At 46.3% G+C, this 17,681-nt stretch overlaps 1 protein-coding gene across 2 annotated transcripts in view; it reads left to right on the top strand.

The window, feature by feature from the left end:
• SLC22A4 (solute carrier family 22 member 4) overlaps positions 1–17,681 on the top strand; it is a 49,417-nt gene that overhangs the window by 1,844 nt on the left and 29,892 nt on the right. For both annotated transcript variants that reach the window (XM_008014360.3, XM_008014361.3), the window contains exon 2: positions 16,787–16,890. In XM_008014360.3, coding sequence (XP_008012551.1) covers positions 16,787–16,890 — 104 coding nt within the window. The remainder of the gene's footprint in view (positions 1–16,786; positions 16,891–17,681) is intronic.

The following is a 17,681-nucleotide window of genomic DNA, read 5'->3' as shown; positions in this document are numbered from 1 at the left end:
GGCAGGGGCTGTAGCCCCTCAGTACCCTGCGTGGTTAGTGGCAGGTTTTCTAAGCTCCAGGAATGAGGATGTACACACACTTCCCTGCTTCTCCTGCTTCACATCTGGTAAGGACCTGGGTCCAGGAAACACCTTCCTTCTGAGGAGAGCATCCTCATGGAGCCATTGCCTGCTATTGGTCAGGCAGGCAGGATTTCCCTGCTGCTAAGTCCCTCCTCCGCCTTGTGCTCCTCCCAAGAAAAACCTGAGTGGCCTCTGCTAGTCCCTTATCCCTTTCCCTCAGCACAGTATAGCAGTCATCAGACATTGTGTCTGGCCTTGTGCTGGGCACTAAGGTGTGGATATCTGGGGTGTGGAGCCTGCCTTCAGATGCCCATGGGACACACTGGCTGTGTTACTGAGAAGGCTAACATTAACCCTGGTTAGCAATAGGGTTCTGGAACCCAAATTCAAGTCCTGCCTTGCTTGCTATATGACCTGGGATAAATAAATCACCCTCTCTGTGGGACAATAAGCAGAGGAAATACTCTAAGAAGGGGTGATACGATTTTAGCTGAGTCCAAAAATGTGAGCAAGGCCTGTCTAGGCAAGAATATGGGAAATTCAGGGAATGGAATTCTCATACATCAGAGTGGCTGGAACTCCAGGGATGACAGATACGACAGATAAGACTAGAAATGGCCACAGGGACTAGTTCATAGTGGCCTTCTACATATACTGAAGAGCTGACTTTATTCGGAGGACAGTGAGGAAATAGTAAGCATTCTAAGGCCAGGTTCGTGCTTTTGGAAAGAGCTCACTCTAGCTGCTATGATAAACAAGACCAGTGAGGAAGTTGTGAAACTCTCCTCTGCAAGAGAATGGTGGCCAGCTAGGCGTGGTGGCTGTGGAATCTGTGATACCTGTGGGAAGTGGGCTCAGCCCAGGGACTGCCTTTGGACCCCCCAGCACTGGCACCATACCTACCCTGGGCCCTAAGGTGGCCATGCCTCTCTGGCTTTGCTTCCCTAGCAAGGGCTGTAGTGCTTGCCCACTCCCTGCCCACAGCATGGCCTGGGAGCAGCTAAGACTGGGGCCAGCCCATCCCACGTCGATTCCTGAAAGTGTTATCAGTGCCTGTTATGGAGGCTGGGTCCACAAGCGGCAGCCTTCCCTGGCAGCTGGGCTGACCTGTCTGCTTTTCCATTGCTCACTGGTTTTGTTCACTGTAGGGTGTGAGGGGTGGGTATCTGCTGGCCTCCAAGTCCATAGCTACCCATGTTGTGCCCTGTTCACAGGGACCTCTAAGGATGTGCATCATCACACATTCACACGCATGCACCAGGATTTGCTTTTTTCGGCAGCTTTTCCCTTCCTGGCTTCCTTTTTGAGTGGTGGGAGTAAAATAAAAAGCAACTAGGGGGCGGGCGCAGTGGCTCATGCCTGTAATCCCAGTACTTTGGGAGGCCGAGACGAGCAGATTACTTGAGGTCAGGAGTTTGAGACTAGCCTGGCCAACATGGTGAAATCCTGTCTTTACTAAAAATACAAAAATTATCTGGGAGTGGTGGTGCACCCCTGCAGTCCCAGCTACTCGGGAGGCTGAGGCAGGAGAATCACTTGAACCTGGGAGGCAGAGGTTGCAGTGAGCTGAGATCGCACCACAGCACTCCAGCCTGGGTGACAGAGCCAGACTCTGTCTCAAAAAAAAAAAAAAAAAAAAAACTGGGCTCTGTGGGCTCTGGTGGTTGGGAGGAGGGGGGAAGGAAGCAAGTACCAGGGTGAGCAGGATGGATGAATGGCTCTGCCCAGAGGAGCGGCGGCACACAGAGTTCTGGAGTCAGACTCAATAGAGGGCCAGTTTTGACTCCACTGCCAACCACCTGGCTGACTCCAGGCAGGTTACTTCACTGATGAAAACCTCAGTTTCCATGTCTATAAATCAGGGGTACAAGCAGATGAAAAGAGGCTCAACATCACTCATCGCTATAGGGAAATGCGAATGAAAACCATAATGAGGTACCACTTTGTACCCTTTAAGATAGCTACTACAAAATAAACAAACAAACAAAAAGAAAAAAAAAACACCAGAAATCCACTTTGGGAAGCCAAGGCAGGAGGATTGCTTGAGGCCAGGAGTTCAAGACAGCCCTGGGCAACATAGCAAGACCCCATCTCTAAAAAAAAAAAAAAAAAATTAGCCAGGCATGAGGGCATGCGACTGTAGTTCCAGCTTCTCAGGAGGCTGGGGCAGGAGGATCACCTGGGCCCAAGAGTTCGAGGTTGCAGTGAGCTATGACCATACCTCTGCACTCCAGCCTGGGTGACCCCACCTCTAAAAAAGTGTTGTTGTTGTTGTTTTTTTAAACACAGAAAATAACAAGTGTTAGTGAGGATGTAGAGAAATTGGAACCCTTGTTCATTCCTAGTGGGAGTGTAAAATGGTGCAGCCACTACGGAAAATAATATGGTGGTCCCTAAAAAAATTAAAAATTAAAAAACTAATTTTGGATATATGTCCAAAATAATGGAAACAGGGCCTCAAAGAGACATTTGCGCACCATGTCTATGGTAGCATTATTCACAATAGTCAAAAGGTGAAAGCAACCCAAGTGTCCTTCCACAGACAAATGGATAAACATAATGTGGTATATGCGCACAAAGGACGATTATTCAGCTTTAAAAAGGAAGGAAATTCTGATACATGCTACAACATGGATGAACCTTGAGGAGACTACACTTAGTGAAATAAGCCAAACTATTGTCTGATTTCACTTCAAGAGCAGTCACACTCACAGAAACAGAAAGTAAATGGTGGTTGCCAGGGACTGGAAGAAGGAAGGAGTAGGGAGTTGTTTCGTGGGTATAGAGTTTCAGTTTTGTGAGATGAAAATAGTGTTGGAGATTGATTGCACAACAGTGCGAACGCTTCTGAACTGTACACTTAAAAATGGCTAAGATGGTAAATTGTATATTATGTGTACTTTATCTCAGTTTTCAAAACGGGGATAATAAGCGAAGCCGCCTTAGCTGAGTTGTTGGGAGGACTCAGTGAGAGAATGCCCCACGCCCCATCTGGCGGTGGCCAGCACAGAGTATGGCACCAGCAAATGGGCTTCCTAGGTGGGTAGTAAGGAGTGGTAAGGGCAGGACCTCAGCACCCTCTTTGCCTTCTGCACTGGCTGGGCACAGTGGGCATGGTGGGAGCTGTTCTAAAGTCCAGGTTGTGGCCTCTGTAACAGGTGATGGGACTTGCTGGAGGCCAAGCCCCTCTCCCCACAGTGGCAGTTCCAAGGCTCAGAGAACAGAACACAAGTCCAAACCCATACTGACTTGGCCAGTGCCAGTGGACAGGGTCAAGCCCAGGGCCCCTGAGCAGGTTCTCTGCATCCCAATTGGCACAACACAGGTAGTGGGACTGTCCTCAGATTGTGTCTCTGCCTTCCACCGCCGTGCCAGGATCTCCCAATGGGCATATCCTTAGGGACAGACAAGTCTGCCTGAACTGCCCCCCAACACCTCTTCACAGGCAGACAGGGTTAGCCAGGAACCAAGGATGGCATGCTCTGCTGTAGAAATGCCTTTCATAGTATGCCAGGAGGTAGCAATAAGGTGTCTGAGTTGGGGTTTGCATGAGTGCATTCGTCTGTGTGTGTGCATGTGTATAAGGTAGTTTCCTTCTTCAGGGGTTGATTGTGAAGTCCAAGTTTTTCATCCTGTGCAGTTACTAAGAGTCAAATTATTATTATTATTATTATTATTATTATTATTATTATTATTATTTTTTTAGATGAGTTTCATTCTTGTTGCCCGCGGTGGAGGAGTGCAATGGTGCCGTCTTGGCTCACTGCAACCTTTGCCTCCCGGGTTCAAGCAATTCTCCTGCCTCAGCCTCCCAAGTAGCTGGGATTACAGGGGCTCACCACCATGCCCGGCTAGTTCTTTGTTTGTTTGTTTGTTTGTTTGTTTGATTTTGTATTTTTAGTAGAGATGGGGTTTCACCATGTTGGCCAGGCTGGTCTCTAACTCCTGACCTAAAGCGATCCACCCACCTCTGCCTCCCAAAGTGCTGGGATTACAGGCGTGAGCCACCGCACCTGGCCATTATTTTTTAACTTTATTTTGAAATAACTTTAGATTTAGAGAGAAGTTTGAAAATAGTACAGAGATTTCATATATACCCTTTATCCAGCTTTCTCTGATGTTAACAATTTAAATACGCATTATGCATTTATCCAAACCAGGAAATTAACATTAGTTACAATAGTAATAATTGGACTACAGACTTTGTTTGAATTTCACCAGTTTTTCTACTACTGCCCTTTTTCTATTGTAGGATCCCATCCAAAATCCCATGTTGTATTTAGTTGTCATGTCTCAGTCTCCAATCTGTGACTGTTCCTCAGTCTTTCCTTATCTTTCATGATCTTGACATTTTTCTGAGTATTTTGATGAATGCTCCTCAGTTTGGGTTGGCATGATTTTTCTCACAATTAGATTGCGTTATACACTTTTTGGTAATGATACCATAGAAGTGATGCATTCTCTGGGCATCGTGCCAGTGGGTACATGATGCTGATGTGTCTTATTACTGGTGATATTAACCTTGATCATTTGTCAAGTTGGTGTCTATGGAATTTCTCTGCTGTAAAGGTACTATTTTTTCCTCTGTCACTAATAAATATCTTAAGGGAGGTACTTCGAGATTATACAAAATCCTGTGTCTCCTCAAATTTCTATCCACTGATTTTAGCATTCATCACTAGGCCTTGACTGAAACAACTATTACTGCAGTTTGCCTAGTGATGATTTTGCATTTTCTGATTCCTTCAACATTTATTAACTGGAACTCTTCCAAGAAGAAGAGCTTCCCCTCCACATCTATTTATTAATGTACGCAATTGTTAACTTATATCAGTACAGGTTCATACATACTTATTTTATTTCATCAGTTATAAACTAATGCTATCGGTCTTTATTTTGTTGCTCCAGTTATTCTAGCTCAAACCAAGTTTTTTTCACTTTAAGGATAAAGAATGTAGATATCCAGGGTAAGGGCCTTTGTCTGTCTCTGGAGTCAGGGCTAGAGGCGTCTGTGTTTGCCCCTGCGGGAGGAGTGCCAGTCATAGCTCGTTGCTAAGTTTTCTATTGGGCAGCAGTTGAGCAGGAACACAAGCAGGGACTGGTGCGACCTGGGTTGGGACTGAAGCTTCTGTTGGGGAAAGAGGGGCCCCAAGCAACCCAGAGTGTCTGATGCTGGGGTCTTCGTCCCTGAGACCTACTGCAGGGGTCAGATCTCAGTCTCCATGGGCATGGCCCTTCATATATAGCCCTCAGGGCCAAGACCTCAGAGAGAAGAGGCCCTGCGTGTGAGGAAGCCCAGCAGCCTCCTGCCCTGAGGCTAAAGGAGCAGGAAGGGCAACAAATGCCCTGCTCTGGAGAGGGCCTAAGTTCATCTGCAGGGCCACAGGGCAAGCAGCAGAGGTAATCCTGGCTGGTGGCCAGGGGCTAAGCATGGGCTGGCCTTTGCCTCAAGCTTGTCCTCTTCTTCCATGGAACATCATTAGGATATTGACCTTCCCATCAGTCCATGGGCTAGGAAAACTGAGGCAATCACCTCTAAGCTGGATACCACTTCTGCCAGGTCTTGTGCTCCAGAGGCCCTGGGGGAACCTTGTATATTAAGGACCAGCCTTCTTTGCAGGCCACCAGTGATCTAAGACGGGGCTGCTGCCACACCGTAGAGCCTCCTGTCCTCTTCGGCAGCTGGGCTGCACCCTGTAGGAGCCCATGAGTGGAGCTGCTGGTAGCCCACTGGTAGTGGGGCTATGGAGCCTCCAGCAAAGGGCCTGGACCTCTGGTGGCACTAGCCTTGTGCTTTCCTGGGAACTGGGGTCAGGGCCTGAACAGCAGTAGGACTTACTGATTCCCCACCCATAGCCCAGAGGCGAGCCAGGTTATGTGGAGGAAGATAGGGCCTCTTCCCCTGCTAACAGGGAGCTTCTGGGAGGCATTGAGAACAGCAAGCAAGGGAATATGAAACAGACTAACCCTCACGTGTGGCTGCCACTATGTGGGACTTCACTTAGCCACTTAGCGGCTCTCAAGGATGCACCTCCCTTGGGGTCTGGGTAGGCCTGGACAAAAGGGGAAAACCTTTCGTGATAGGCAGGTTTGTGGAGTTTGTTTCTACCAGGCCTGCAGGCTGCCCTGGGACATTGCTTGCAGTCATGGAGACTGTCAAGATAGCCTGAATATTAACCAAGTTAATCATCCAAGTCCATACTTGGAACTGTCCTCTGGCAGATTCCAAAAGGGATAAGGTGTGGGGGCCTCTGGCTCCAGCCAGCCCAGCGAGACTTCTATTTCCAGTCAATGCTTCAGAAAGTAGATCTTGCCAGAGAGCAGATAGAGGAGACTCAGGGGCTTCCCCTTGCTCTGGCCTGAATGTGCTTCCCTGTTTGTTTATCAGCTGCCTCACCCCAAACTGTTTGCCTCTCTGCTGTGTTCCTCTGACAACAGCCACCAGGATCTCAGAATATGCTTTTGTTCAGAGGCTGCTTCACCCACACCTCCTGCCAAGTTTCTGGATAAACAGACTTTGTCCATCCCTCTTGGTGGGCAGCAGAACTCTCAGGCAGAGTCCAAGGTGGCATTTTGACAAAAACAAGGCTTTGGCAGGACTGGTCATGGGGAGCTGCAGGTACCTTGGGCCTCTAGAAGGACTGTAATTCCTCCTTTATGGCAGGCTGCATTCAATTTAGGTGTTAGGCTAATACAGGTCTGCCTTGTTTTCTAAAGCTGTGTTGTGGTTTTATGCATGTCTCTGGAGTCTAAAAGAGAGGCAAAGGATCCCCATTTGGAATGGAGAAGGTGTGGAGAGAATGGACATTCTGGGGAAGGGCTGGAATGACCCACATGCTCTAGCAAGAAGTACAGATAGTCCAAGGCTGGTGGCTCCTCCTCAGCGTTTGCAAGACTAGAGGGCAGGTTCAGGCAGCACCTTCCAGAGCTTCTCCTCAGTGCTTGGTGACTGGCACAGACACGATGCCATTTGCTCATGTTTCCCTAATACAGACTGGTAGAGCAGTGGTGGATCCATTGTCAGGATGCAAGGGGCACAGCCACATCCCTGAGTGACCCTTCTCCCTCCCACAGCCCCTCCACTCCCATCCTTATCTTCCCACTCAAACTCACTGGTGGTTCTGCATTGGTTTAGCCTCCAATGATCACAGAACTTGTCAGTTAGGCTTTTCCATCTGTAGTAGCTTTTTCTTTACCTCTAATCTAAAGAAAGAAAGATACTGAGAACATTTTAAGGTTTAGCAGCCTTCTGTCTTAGTTATTTGTAAGTGAAAATATGAGTAGAAGAATTAGATAAACCACAAAATGGGAGAAAATAATGGCAAATCATATATCTGATAAAGGATTTGTATGTAGAATATAAAAAGAACTCTTACAACTCAGCAATAAAAAAGACAACCTGATTTAAAAATGGATTAAATCATTTGCCCATTTTGGAGAATAGACACTTTCCCAAAGAAATACAAATCAATCAGCACATGAAAAGATTCTCAGACTTAGAAGATAGCAGTGTGAGGAGCGCCAGCGCCATAGACCAGCTCCCCAGTGAAACAGCCATAGCTGGTGAAAATACACACACACACACACACACACACACACACACACACACACACATTTACAGTCTCTAGAAGTTGTCCTAAGGGCATACATTTATTCAAGAAAGTCGACTATACCTTGCAAGAACAGTGGAAGTCTATGATATTTGAGTCACAACCCCTTCCTTTCCCCTTTCCCCTTCCCCTTCCTCCCAGCACAAGAAAAATGGAAGTTCCACCCTAGGTGGGTATGGCCAAGAAAATAGAGTTCTCTCTCCCATCAGCTTCCAGTGAAGGGCTACAGCATCCCACTAAGAGGGACAACCAGTGCCCATCCCCCACCCCATCCCTGTATTCTCTTAACTCCAAACCACAGAAGCAAAAATCCTCGTGAGTGCAACCAGGGGATCATAGGTTCCCATCCTCCACCCACCCCCTATTCGTATAGTAGAGACTCTAATCCAGGTGCCACAAGTTGAGAATATTAGAGTCTTGATTGCCCTTATCCCAGGTCATTCATAGGGCAGAGGTTCAACACCAAGCTCCCACTTCCACTCAGTGTCCTACTCATAACGTAGGGTTGTCATTCTGAGATAAACGGGCCACTTTCCCTTCCTACTTCTCTACAACAGAAACTCAGAGATTTTGCCCAGAAGAGAGAGCTACTCCAAAAGAACGGAGTTCTAAAGCTGTCCCCACAGGAACGAACTTTATTTGAAATAGAGTGTGTGAAAGGACAGCCTAAGATTGCTCTCAAGAACAATGGAGAATTTAGTGGTAAGCAACTAAGAGGATTCTGGTAACTCCATTAGAGCAATAAGTGAACCCATAATGCAGCTAATTTACCAGCAAAAAACAGAAAACAAACAAACAAAACGAGAAAGAGACCGCTAAGAGCAGCCCTTCAAACCTTATAGACTTGCCTCAAAAACTACCACTGTAAAGGGGCTTGACGTCAATTGGATTAGACTGTGGGACAATATATGCCCCCCCCCGGGCATTATTGAAATGAATAAGGCAATTGGCTAGCAATTAGTGAAGCTAACAGCTGGGTGTGATACCAGCAGAGACAGACAGCTTAACAGAAAGATCAGGCTGGGCTGGGTGGCTCACTGACTCACACCTGTAATCCTAGCACTTTGGGAGGCCAAGGCAGGTGGATCATCTGAGGCCAGAGTTCGAGACCAGCCTGGCTAACACGGGGAAACCCCATCTCTACTAAAAATACAAAAATTAGCTGGGCGTGGTGGCAGGTGCCTGTAATCCCAGCTACTCAGGAGGCCGAGGCAGGAGAATTGCTTGAACCCAGGAGGTGGAGGTTGCAGTGAACCGATATCATGCCACTATACTCTAGCTTGGGCAATAGAATGTGACTTCATCTCAGAAAAAAAAAAAAAGAAGAAGAAAGATCAGGGAAATGGGGGTGGAAGAATGTGACGGTACCTAATTTCTACAAGATATTATTTAAAATGTCCAGTTTTTAACAAAAAAATTACAAGATATGCAGAGAAACAGAAAAATATGACCTATACATGAGGGGAAAATGTGGGCAACAGTAACTACCTGAGAGGGTCCACATGTCAGATTTTAACAGACTTTAAAGCAACCATTATAAATATGTTCAAAGAATGAAAGGAAGTCATGCTTTTAAAAGTATGATGATAATATTGCATCAAATAGAGAATAGCAATAAAGAGAGAAAAATTACATTTATATTTTCAAAGCTGAGACAGACATGATGGCATGTGCCTATAGTCCCAGTTACTCAGGAGGCTGAGGTAGGAGGATTGCTTAAGCCCAGGAGTTCAACCCCAGCCTGGGCAACAGAAAGAAACCTTGTCTCTTAAACAAACAAACAAACAAAAGAACTGAATAGAAATTCTGGAGTAAAAATGTACAATAATTGAAATTAAAAAGTAACTCAAGGGCCTTAACAGAAGATTTGAACAGGCAAAAGAAAGAATCAGCAAACTTGAAGACAGAGGATTGGAAATTATGCAATCCAAAAAACAGAGGAAAAGGGAATGAAGAAAATGTATAGAGTCTCAGAGAAATGAGGAACACCATTAAATATAGCAATATATGCATAATAGAAATACTCAGAGAGGAGAGAGAGAGAAAAGGTCAGAAAAAAATGCTCAAAGAAATAATGACTGAAAACTTCCCAAATTTCATGGAAAACATTAATCTACACATTTCAGAAGCTCAACAAACTCCAAATAGAATAATCACAAAGAGATCCACACCCTGATACATCATGGTAAAACTGCTCAAAAAAAAAAAAAAAAGGACAAAAACAAAGGGAAAATTTTGAAAGCAGCAAATATTTGACTAGGTACATACAAGAGAACTCCAGTAAGATCAACGTTTGACTTCTCATCAGAAACAATAAAGGACAGAAGGCAGTGGAGTGGCATATTCTAAGTGCTGAAGGAAAAATAAACTATCAACCAAGAATCATGCATCCAACAAAACTGTCTTTCAAAAATGAGATAAAAAAAATTCAAAAACACACAAAACTCGAGAGAATTGTTTCTAGCAGTGATGTCTTACAAAAAATATTAAAGGAGGCACTTCAGGAATAAATTTAACCAAAAATTTGCAAAATGTATACTTTAAAAACTATAAAATGTCATTGAAAGAGATTTCAGAAGCCCTTAAAAAGTGGGAAAGCGGCCAGGCGTGGTGGCTCATGCCTGTAATCCCAGCACTTTGGGAGGCCGAGGCTGGTGGATCACGAAGTCAGGAGATCGAGACCATCCTGGCTAACATGGTGAAACCCATCTCTACCAAAAAATACAAAAAATTAGCCGGGCGTGGTGGCGGGTGCCTGTAGTTCCAGCTACTCGGGAGGCTGAGGCAGGAGAATGGCATGAACCTGGGAGGTGGAGTTTGCAGTGAGCTGAGATCACTGCACTCCAGCCTGGGCCACAGAGCAAGACTCCATCTCCAAAAAAACAAAAAAAAAAAACTGTGGAAGAGCATCCCATGTTCTGTTCATGGAGCAGAAGACTGATTGTTAGTATGGCAGTGCTCTCCAAATTGATCAATAGAGTCAATGCAAAAGATGTTCAATATTAGTAATTAGAGAAATGCAATCAAAACCACAATGAGATACCTCTTTACACCCACTACGATGACGAAAATTAAAGACATACAATAACAAGTACTGGTAGGAATGTGGAGAAATTGAAACCCTCATTCATTGCTATTGGGATTGTAAAATGGTGTAGCCACTTTGGAAAGCAGATTAGGAGTTCTGCAAAAGGTTAAGTATATACTTACCATATGACCCAACAATTTCACTGCTATGTATATACGCCAAAGCAATGAAAATATGTACACACAAAAAGTTGTATGTGAATGTTCACAGCAGCATTATTCATAGTAGCCAAAAAGTAGAAACAACCCAAATACTTATCAACTGATGAATGGATCATTGAAAATGTGGTAGACCCAAACCGTGAAATAACATATATATATATATGGTTGTTGTTGTTGAGACAGAGTCTTGCTCTGTTGCCTAGGCTGGAGTGCAGTGGTGTGATCTCAGCTCAGTGCAACCTCCACCTCCTGGGCTCAAGCAACTCTCCTGCCTCAGCCTCCCAAGTAGCTAGGATCACAGGCACATGCTACCGTGCCCAGCTAATTTTTGCATTTTTAGTAGAGACAGGGTTTCACCATGTTACCCAGGCTGGTCTTGAACTCCTGACCTCAGGTGATTCACCCACCTTGGCCTCCCAAAGTGCTGGGATTGCAGGTGTGATCCACCGCACCCAGCCCAAACCATGGAATATTATTAAACCATAAAAAGTAATGAAGTACTGATACACTGCACAATGACACAGATGGACTTAGAAAATAAGCTAAGTAAAAGAAACCAGTCACAAAAGACTATATATTGTATGATTCCATTTATATGAAATGTCCAGAATAGGCAAATTCATAGAGACAGAAAGTAGATTAGTGGTTTCCAGGGGCTAGAAGAAGAAGAGAATGAGGAGTGACTGCTAACAGGTATGGGTTTTCTTTCAAGGGTGACGAAAATTCTAAAATCAGATCATTGCTGATGGTTGCACAAGTCTGTGAATATACTAAAAATGACTGAATTGTATACTTTATAAGAGTAAATGTTATAGTGTATAAATTATATCTCAATAAAGTTGTTACAAAAAAGTAATTAACTAACCAGGTTTGTTTTTTTTTTTTTCCTTTGTTTTGTTTTTTCAGATGGTCAAGGAATTCCCAGCTTTAAGTCAAAATCAAGTGACAAAGATAGAACTGGGGTGGATGTGTAGTCCATTATTAACTACTACTTCTTACTTTTCTCTGGAATAAAGGATAACTATGAGAGGATACTATAGAAATCAATTTTTTATTCTTAAAAGGACCATTGCTAATTTTTCACTTACAGTCATCTCTGGGATTGAATTCCATTCATAAAATCCCTTTTACAAGAGCTTTTCTAGCTTTTAGTAATGGGCTGGAATAATTTTTATTTCTTCGAATTTCTTTCTCTTAGTCAGATTTAAGTGTAACCCGCTTTGCTTATTCACCCATGTGTTCCAAGTCATGATTTTGCTCAGGACAAATAAAATACTCTACTAGTATGAGGCTGGTAGAAGGGGAACTACCATTTAATGAGGCCTGTAATGTGTCTGATGCCCCACTGACATTTCCCATCCAATGCACACAGCAAACCCAGGAGCAGGTATTATTGTCATCTTTTTGAAGGTGAAGAAGCAGGCTAATAGAGGTGAATGGATTGCCCAACATCACACTGTCCAAAGTTGCAGACCCTGAGAAAGCCTGTGTTCTTTGCTGAACACCAGTCCACCTTCCAGCGTTCTCAGTTCCGTGCAGGTCAGATGGGGTTCACTTATCTTTATGGTCCTTTATAGCTCTGGTAAAAGCTAAAACTGCCGGACTTCGGCTACTTGGAGAGTTAGTTCAAGGCTGAGGGTGATTTTCCAAGTGCAGTGTGTGATACTCCTCAGCCCAAGAACCACATTTTCCAGGCTGATTTTCTATGACTCCTAATTAATTGTTCAATATTCATTCAACAATTTGCTAATTGCGTGCCCACTGCGTGCCTAGCACTATGCAAACACAAGTCATCTAAAATGTGATTATACAGATTATTCAAGTTTTAGAACTCTGTCCTTCTGCTGGAGGGTGGTGAGGAGGGGGTGCCTCTTTCCTCTCTAGTCAAAGAGCAAGGGTGAAGTGGTCCAGAACAGGGCCCACTCCACCCAGGGCTGCTGGTCTCATGCATGCACTTGTGCACATCTGTCCTGTAAAGTATGCTTGACCTTGAGCTTTGTGAGGGCCGGGACCTTGTCTTTCTTGTGCCCCACACAGAGCCTGGCCTGGAGCAGGTGCTCAATGTCAGTTGAATCAATGATTAAGCATTTTTTGTTTTGTTTTGTTTTGTTTTTTACCAATTCACTAGGAGAACTTGGGCTGGTTGCTTTATTGCTCTGTGTCTTCATTTCCTCATTTGTAAAACGAGGATAAAAAGAGTACCCATGTCACATGGCAACCCTGAGATCCCCTGAGATAATACATGGCACTCAGTGAGCACTCCACACACTGTTATTGTCTTTCCCATTACTCCCTTTACTACAGGGAGGCATGGGGGTGGCACATCCCTCTATGCCAAGAGTGACCTCCCATCCCCTATTACCTTGTCCCCTGGATTTTTGTTTCTTAAATTAGAGCTAAAGGCCACGTGGCCCAGTTACACGGAGCTTACTCTGCTCTGTTGTAAGAAACTTGGTCTGGGACCCTGCTGATGGGACAGACATAGTAACCCTGGGAGGCCCCATCAGAGGGACAGGGAGAGGGGAGGTAAGCTATGTTTCAGAAATGTTAGGGTTTGACTTGAAAGCACAGCCCCAAAGCAATGCCAGCCAGTTGCTCACCAGGACATCCGCCATTAGCCTCTGCGCTGGTCATGTGTATGTATGTGTGTGTGTGCATGTATGTACAAACTTGTGCAGGGACCCACAGGGACAGTTCTGTTCCCATCAAGGAAGACATTGTCTCCCACTGGGCCCACCATGTCACTGTTAACCACAGGGAGGTTTTGTGGCCCTGGCTAGTGGGGACCCAGGACATATCCCTCAAATCTGAAGGGCCCAGGGGCAAGCAGGGCCTGGTTTCCAAGAAAAGCCCTTTCTAAAGGGCCCCTCTTAGGACCGGCAGCTGATTTACTGGACTCTAGCCCTTTGCTCCAGGTAGAACTTCGTCTGCCAATCCTGTGTCCTAATACCAGGCCCCTCACAGCTTTCCAAAAAGACACTTTCGGCACCATAACTTCCCAAAGGAGAGCCCTGCCCTAGAGTCAACCATGGGCAGCCATGCAGTCTAGCTGCCTTCCCCTGCTGGTTGTAAGCAGGGTCTCCAAAGGCAGATAGCACCCTGCATGGGCTTGGGGCAAACGGCCACTGCGTGTGCATGGCTCTTCCTGTGCTGCATGATGCAAACAGGGCTTCTTGGGCCCCTCTTCAGGGAGGGAATGGGATTGAAAGCCATCAATGCAGAGCCTACAGGAAGGAGAATGATGGGAGCTGGCCCTCACCTCACCCCTCTTCCCAGTGTCCCCATTCAGAACTCCTGCCTCTGCTTCATTTCCTGGAGAACGGGTTTGACCCCCTACCAGGGCCAGCTTCATGGGCATGCAACTGTGCAGTCACACAGAGCCCCACACTTGATTTCAGTGCTTTGCCATTGCTGTATTGAAATTCTTAATAATTTTTGACCAAGGAGTTCTGCATTTTCAGTTTGCCCTGGACCTTGCAAATTAAGTAGTCAGTTCCCAGTCCCACCCTTTGCTCATGCAATGCCTGGCTCCACATCTAACAGCCTTCCTTTCCTTTCTGTCTCTAAATCCTATCTATCCTGCCCTAAGGCAAAGTCCAGACAGAGAAATATTTGAAAAACTACAAAGGAGAGCACATTATATTTGAAAGAGCTTTTCTGCTTAACTGCAGATGGAATGATGATGGTTGGCATGTTAATACCTCTACCAATCTTGAGTTCTTCTTGGCTCTGTCCAAGGCTAAAGGCTGTGATGGAGGCCTTCTACTCCTAGTCCTGGGTAATTGTCTCCTGGTGTCACATTCTTTGAAGAAGTGTAGGGCATCATATTTAATAAGCTCATTTTGTCCTGCCTTAGAGAGTACAGGTCCAAGCAGGACACTGGTACAAGATTGGGTTCTGAGGCCTAAAGAGGTATCTATCATGCTGATTTACTTGCTGTGACTTCAGACAAATCCCATTCTCACAGTCTCAGTTTAATCTTCTGCAAAATGGGTCACACCACATCATGAGGCTTTGGGGCCTCAACTGCTCATCTCTCTAAGTCAGAAGCAGATCCCAAGCTTTTAAATGAAACTTTGGACAGTTATTTTTGGAGGTAGATGGCCACGAATGCAGGCACACGTCTTGTTTACCACTTCTGGTCTATGCACTGGCAGAACACATTAATCTGGCTATACAGTTTTAGAGGATTCATTTCCCTTTCTCCTGAAGCCCATGCAGGAGCCCCAGGTGAGGCAATCCTACTCTGGGTACAGTCTCAGATTTATCCTTGGATTGTGCCTGAATGGCAGAGTGCTGAGTTCCTGGCCCAACTTATTTTTCTTCTGCAGAGCTGTGTTGGGCGTTGCCCGTGGCCAGCATTGTGAGCCCTGTGAGAGGCGGCCTCATGAATCCTGCTATTGTCTCTAGGACAGGGCTATTCTCGAGGACATTATCCTCGGCATCACAGAGTGACTCCTTTGTGGAAGAAGTACATAGGAGAGACTTCTTTCGGATCTCAGTATTCTTTACAACTGTGCTTCTGCGAATAAGTGAACTACTTCAGATACTGTAACCCTTCTGAGAACTGAGCTGCTGGGATACACAGAGCCAGTTTTGGAGCCCCGTCTGGCAAGCAGGCAGGCCTGTGGACAGGATAATCTAGGGTCAGTCTTACCCCAGGCTTGGTTTTTACAACTTCCCCCCTCTTTATTTTCCATTTGCCCCAATTCCCTTAGCTTTTTGTTTTACATTTTTCTCTTGTATGTGTCTTTATAAACGCCTCTGTGTGCTGCAGAATGAGGTGTGATATAAATATGTGAGTTTGTGCTTAAATCCACACTTTCAAGGGAGTTATGAGGATTCAGAAGGAATTGTTTGGCGAACGCTATAAAAGCAGCCCCACCCAAGATGGAACTAGGGCTGGGTGGGAGGCAGGGGTCTTTCTCCAGACTGGATCAGCTTGCCACAGACAGCAGCCCCAGAACCCAAGCCCGAAGTGCTCATTGGCATCTGTTTATTTATTTATTTATTAATAAATGAAAGGTCACTAAACACACTTTGAAATGTTTGTCACCTCCCTTGATTTTGCTTAATTAACTTAAGTCAAACTGAAACTCTGACTGAAACTCTCATTTTGTAGATGCACTGGCAGGGACTTGTTAGGGCAGCGGCAGCCCACAGGCCCTAGGGAATGGGAGGGACCATACTTCTGGAAAGGCCGGATGGGAAGGAGGGTGTAGGGATGTAGAGGGGGAGCCAGGGAGCCCTGGAGAGGAATAAGTAGGCCCCAGAATGATGGGGCCCTGAATTAGGTCACAAGCTTGCTCTAGGCATGAGTGGACCAGAGACCACATGATTTTTTGGAGGGGTCTGCTCAGAAAATAAAGTCACAGAGCTCCTGGAACAACTTGCACTTTTCAACAGGGGAAAATAAATTTTACTCCTGGACTAAGTGGCCGTGCCCTCTGCCCTGCCCTTCGGGCTTTTCAAACACCTCCCCTCTGCACTAGGCTGGCTTCTGAAGATGCAGTGCCACCTTTACTTTGGACTGCCTCACAGCTGAGGGGTCACCAGTCACAGCCATGGCCTCGGCTGGCTTCTTGCTATGTAACACGAGCAGAGTAGGAGCATCACCCTCCCTTTCCGAAGAGGATCCTGAGTTTCAGGGAGGGCAGTGACCTGCCCCATGTTACTCACCACAGTCCCAGCACAGGCCAGTCAAACCCAGGGCTGCAAGGCCTATGCCCTTTGCACGAAGGCAATATCCTGGCACAGGGGAGGAGAGTCTGCCTGGCAGCCGTACTAACATTCCCTCGGAGCTGGGCTGGGGTTGAGGTCTGCCTTGGGGCTGGGCTCACGCTTCATGCTGTCTTCCTTGGCAGTGGAATCTGGTGTGTGAGGACAACTGGAAGGTGCCCCTCACCACCTCCCTGTTCTTCGTAGGAGTGCTCCTCGGCTCCTTCGTTTCCGGGCAACTGTCAGACAGGTAAGGACATGGGAGGGGAGGAAGGTGGGATGGTGTCCCTTGTCGATCACTGCCTATCTTGGGGCTGGACTGAATTCAAGGTATTTCTACCCAGAGAAAGGGAGGACCCTCAGGCCACTGATTCAGTGATAGGAGTAGCCCTGATGTCTCCTATTCACCCTGCCCTCAGTCCCCTTCACCTGGACACACTTTTGTTCCATTCCCTCAGCCTCATACTCCCAGGGCTTTGGCCAGTGGTGAGGAGGGGCCACTGACCCCACTGGAAAGTGGGGTCCTCATACCACAGACTCCTTGACAAAACATGACGCTGCCATTACCACTGCCCTCCCTGCTCCACCACCACCTCAGGGGCAGGGGTGGATGGCACAGGATCTGTCTGCAAACAGCCAGCAGCCAGACAGTGAGCCCCAATTGTGCACACACTGCTGCTATGGCTTGGACCCTGTCTGGACACTGAGACCACAGAGCTGACGCTGGCTCTGGGCCTCATAGAGCTTACAGGGCCTGAGGAGGCAACATCACAGCCCCGGGAGACAGTGTTCCACAGGCCCCTGGATGTGCTGTGGTGACCAGTGCAGGAAGTTGGGGGTGCTAAATAGCAGTGTTGGGGAAAGCTTCCCAGCCCAAGCCAACAGCCAAAGACCTGAGTTTGGAAAATGGGGCAGGAAAAGCTGTTTTGCTCACACCTGTGCTCCATTCTACCCACTGATCACTACCAGAATGTGAAGGTAACACTTAAACCAACTTCAGTGTCACTGAAAGACATTGCTGAAAGCTACACCTTCCCACAG

This window comes from Chlorocebus sabaeus, chromosome 23, assembly GCF_047675955.1.
Source record: "Chlorocebus sabaeus isolate Y175 chromosome 23, mChlSab1.0.hap1, whole genome shotgun sequence".
Taxonomy (NCBI): domain Eukaryota; kingdom Metazoa; phylum Chordata; class Mammalia; order Primates; family Cercopithecidae; genus Chlorocebus; species Chlorocebus sabaeus.
This window is presented reverse-complemented; position numbering and strand designations above follow the sequence as displayed.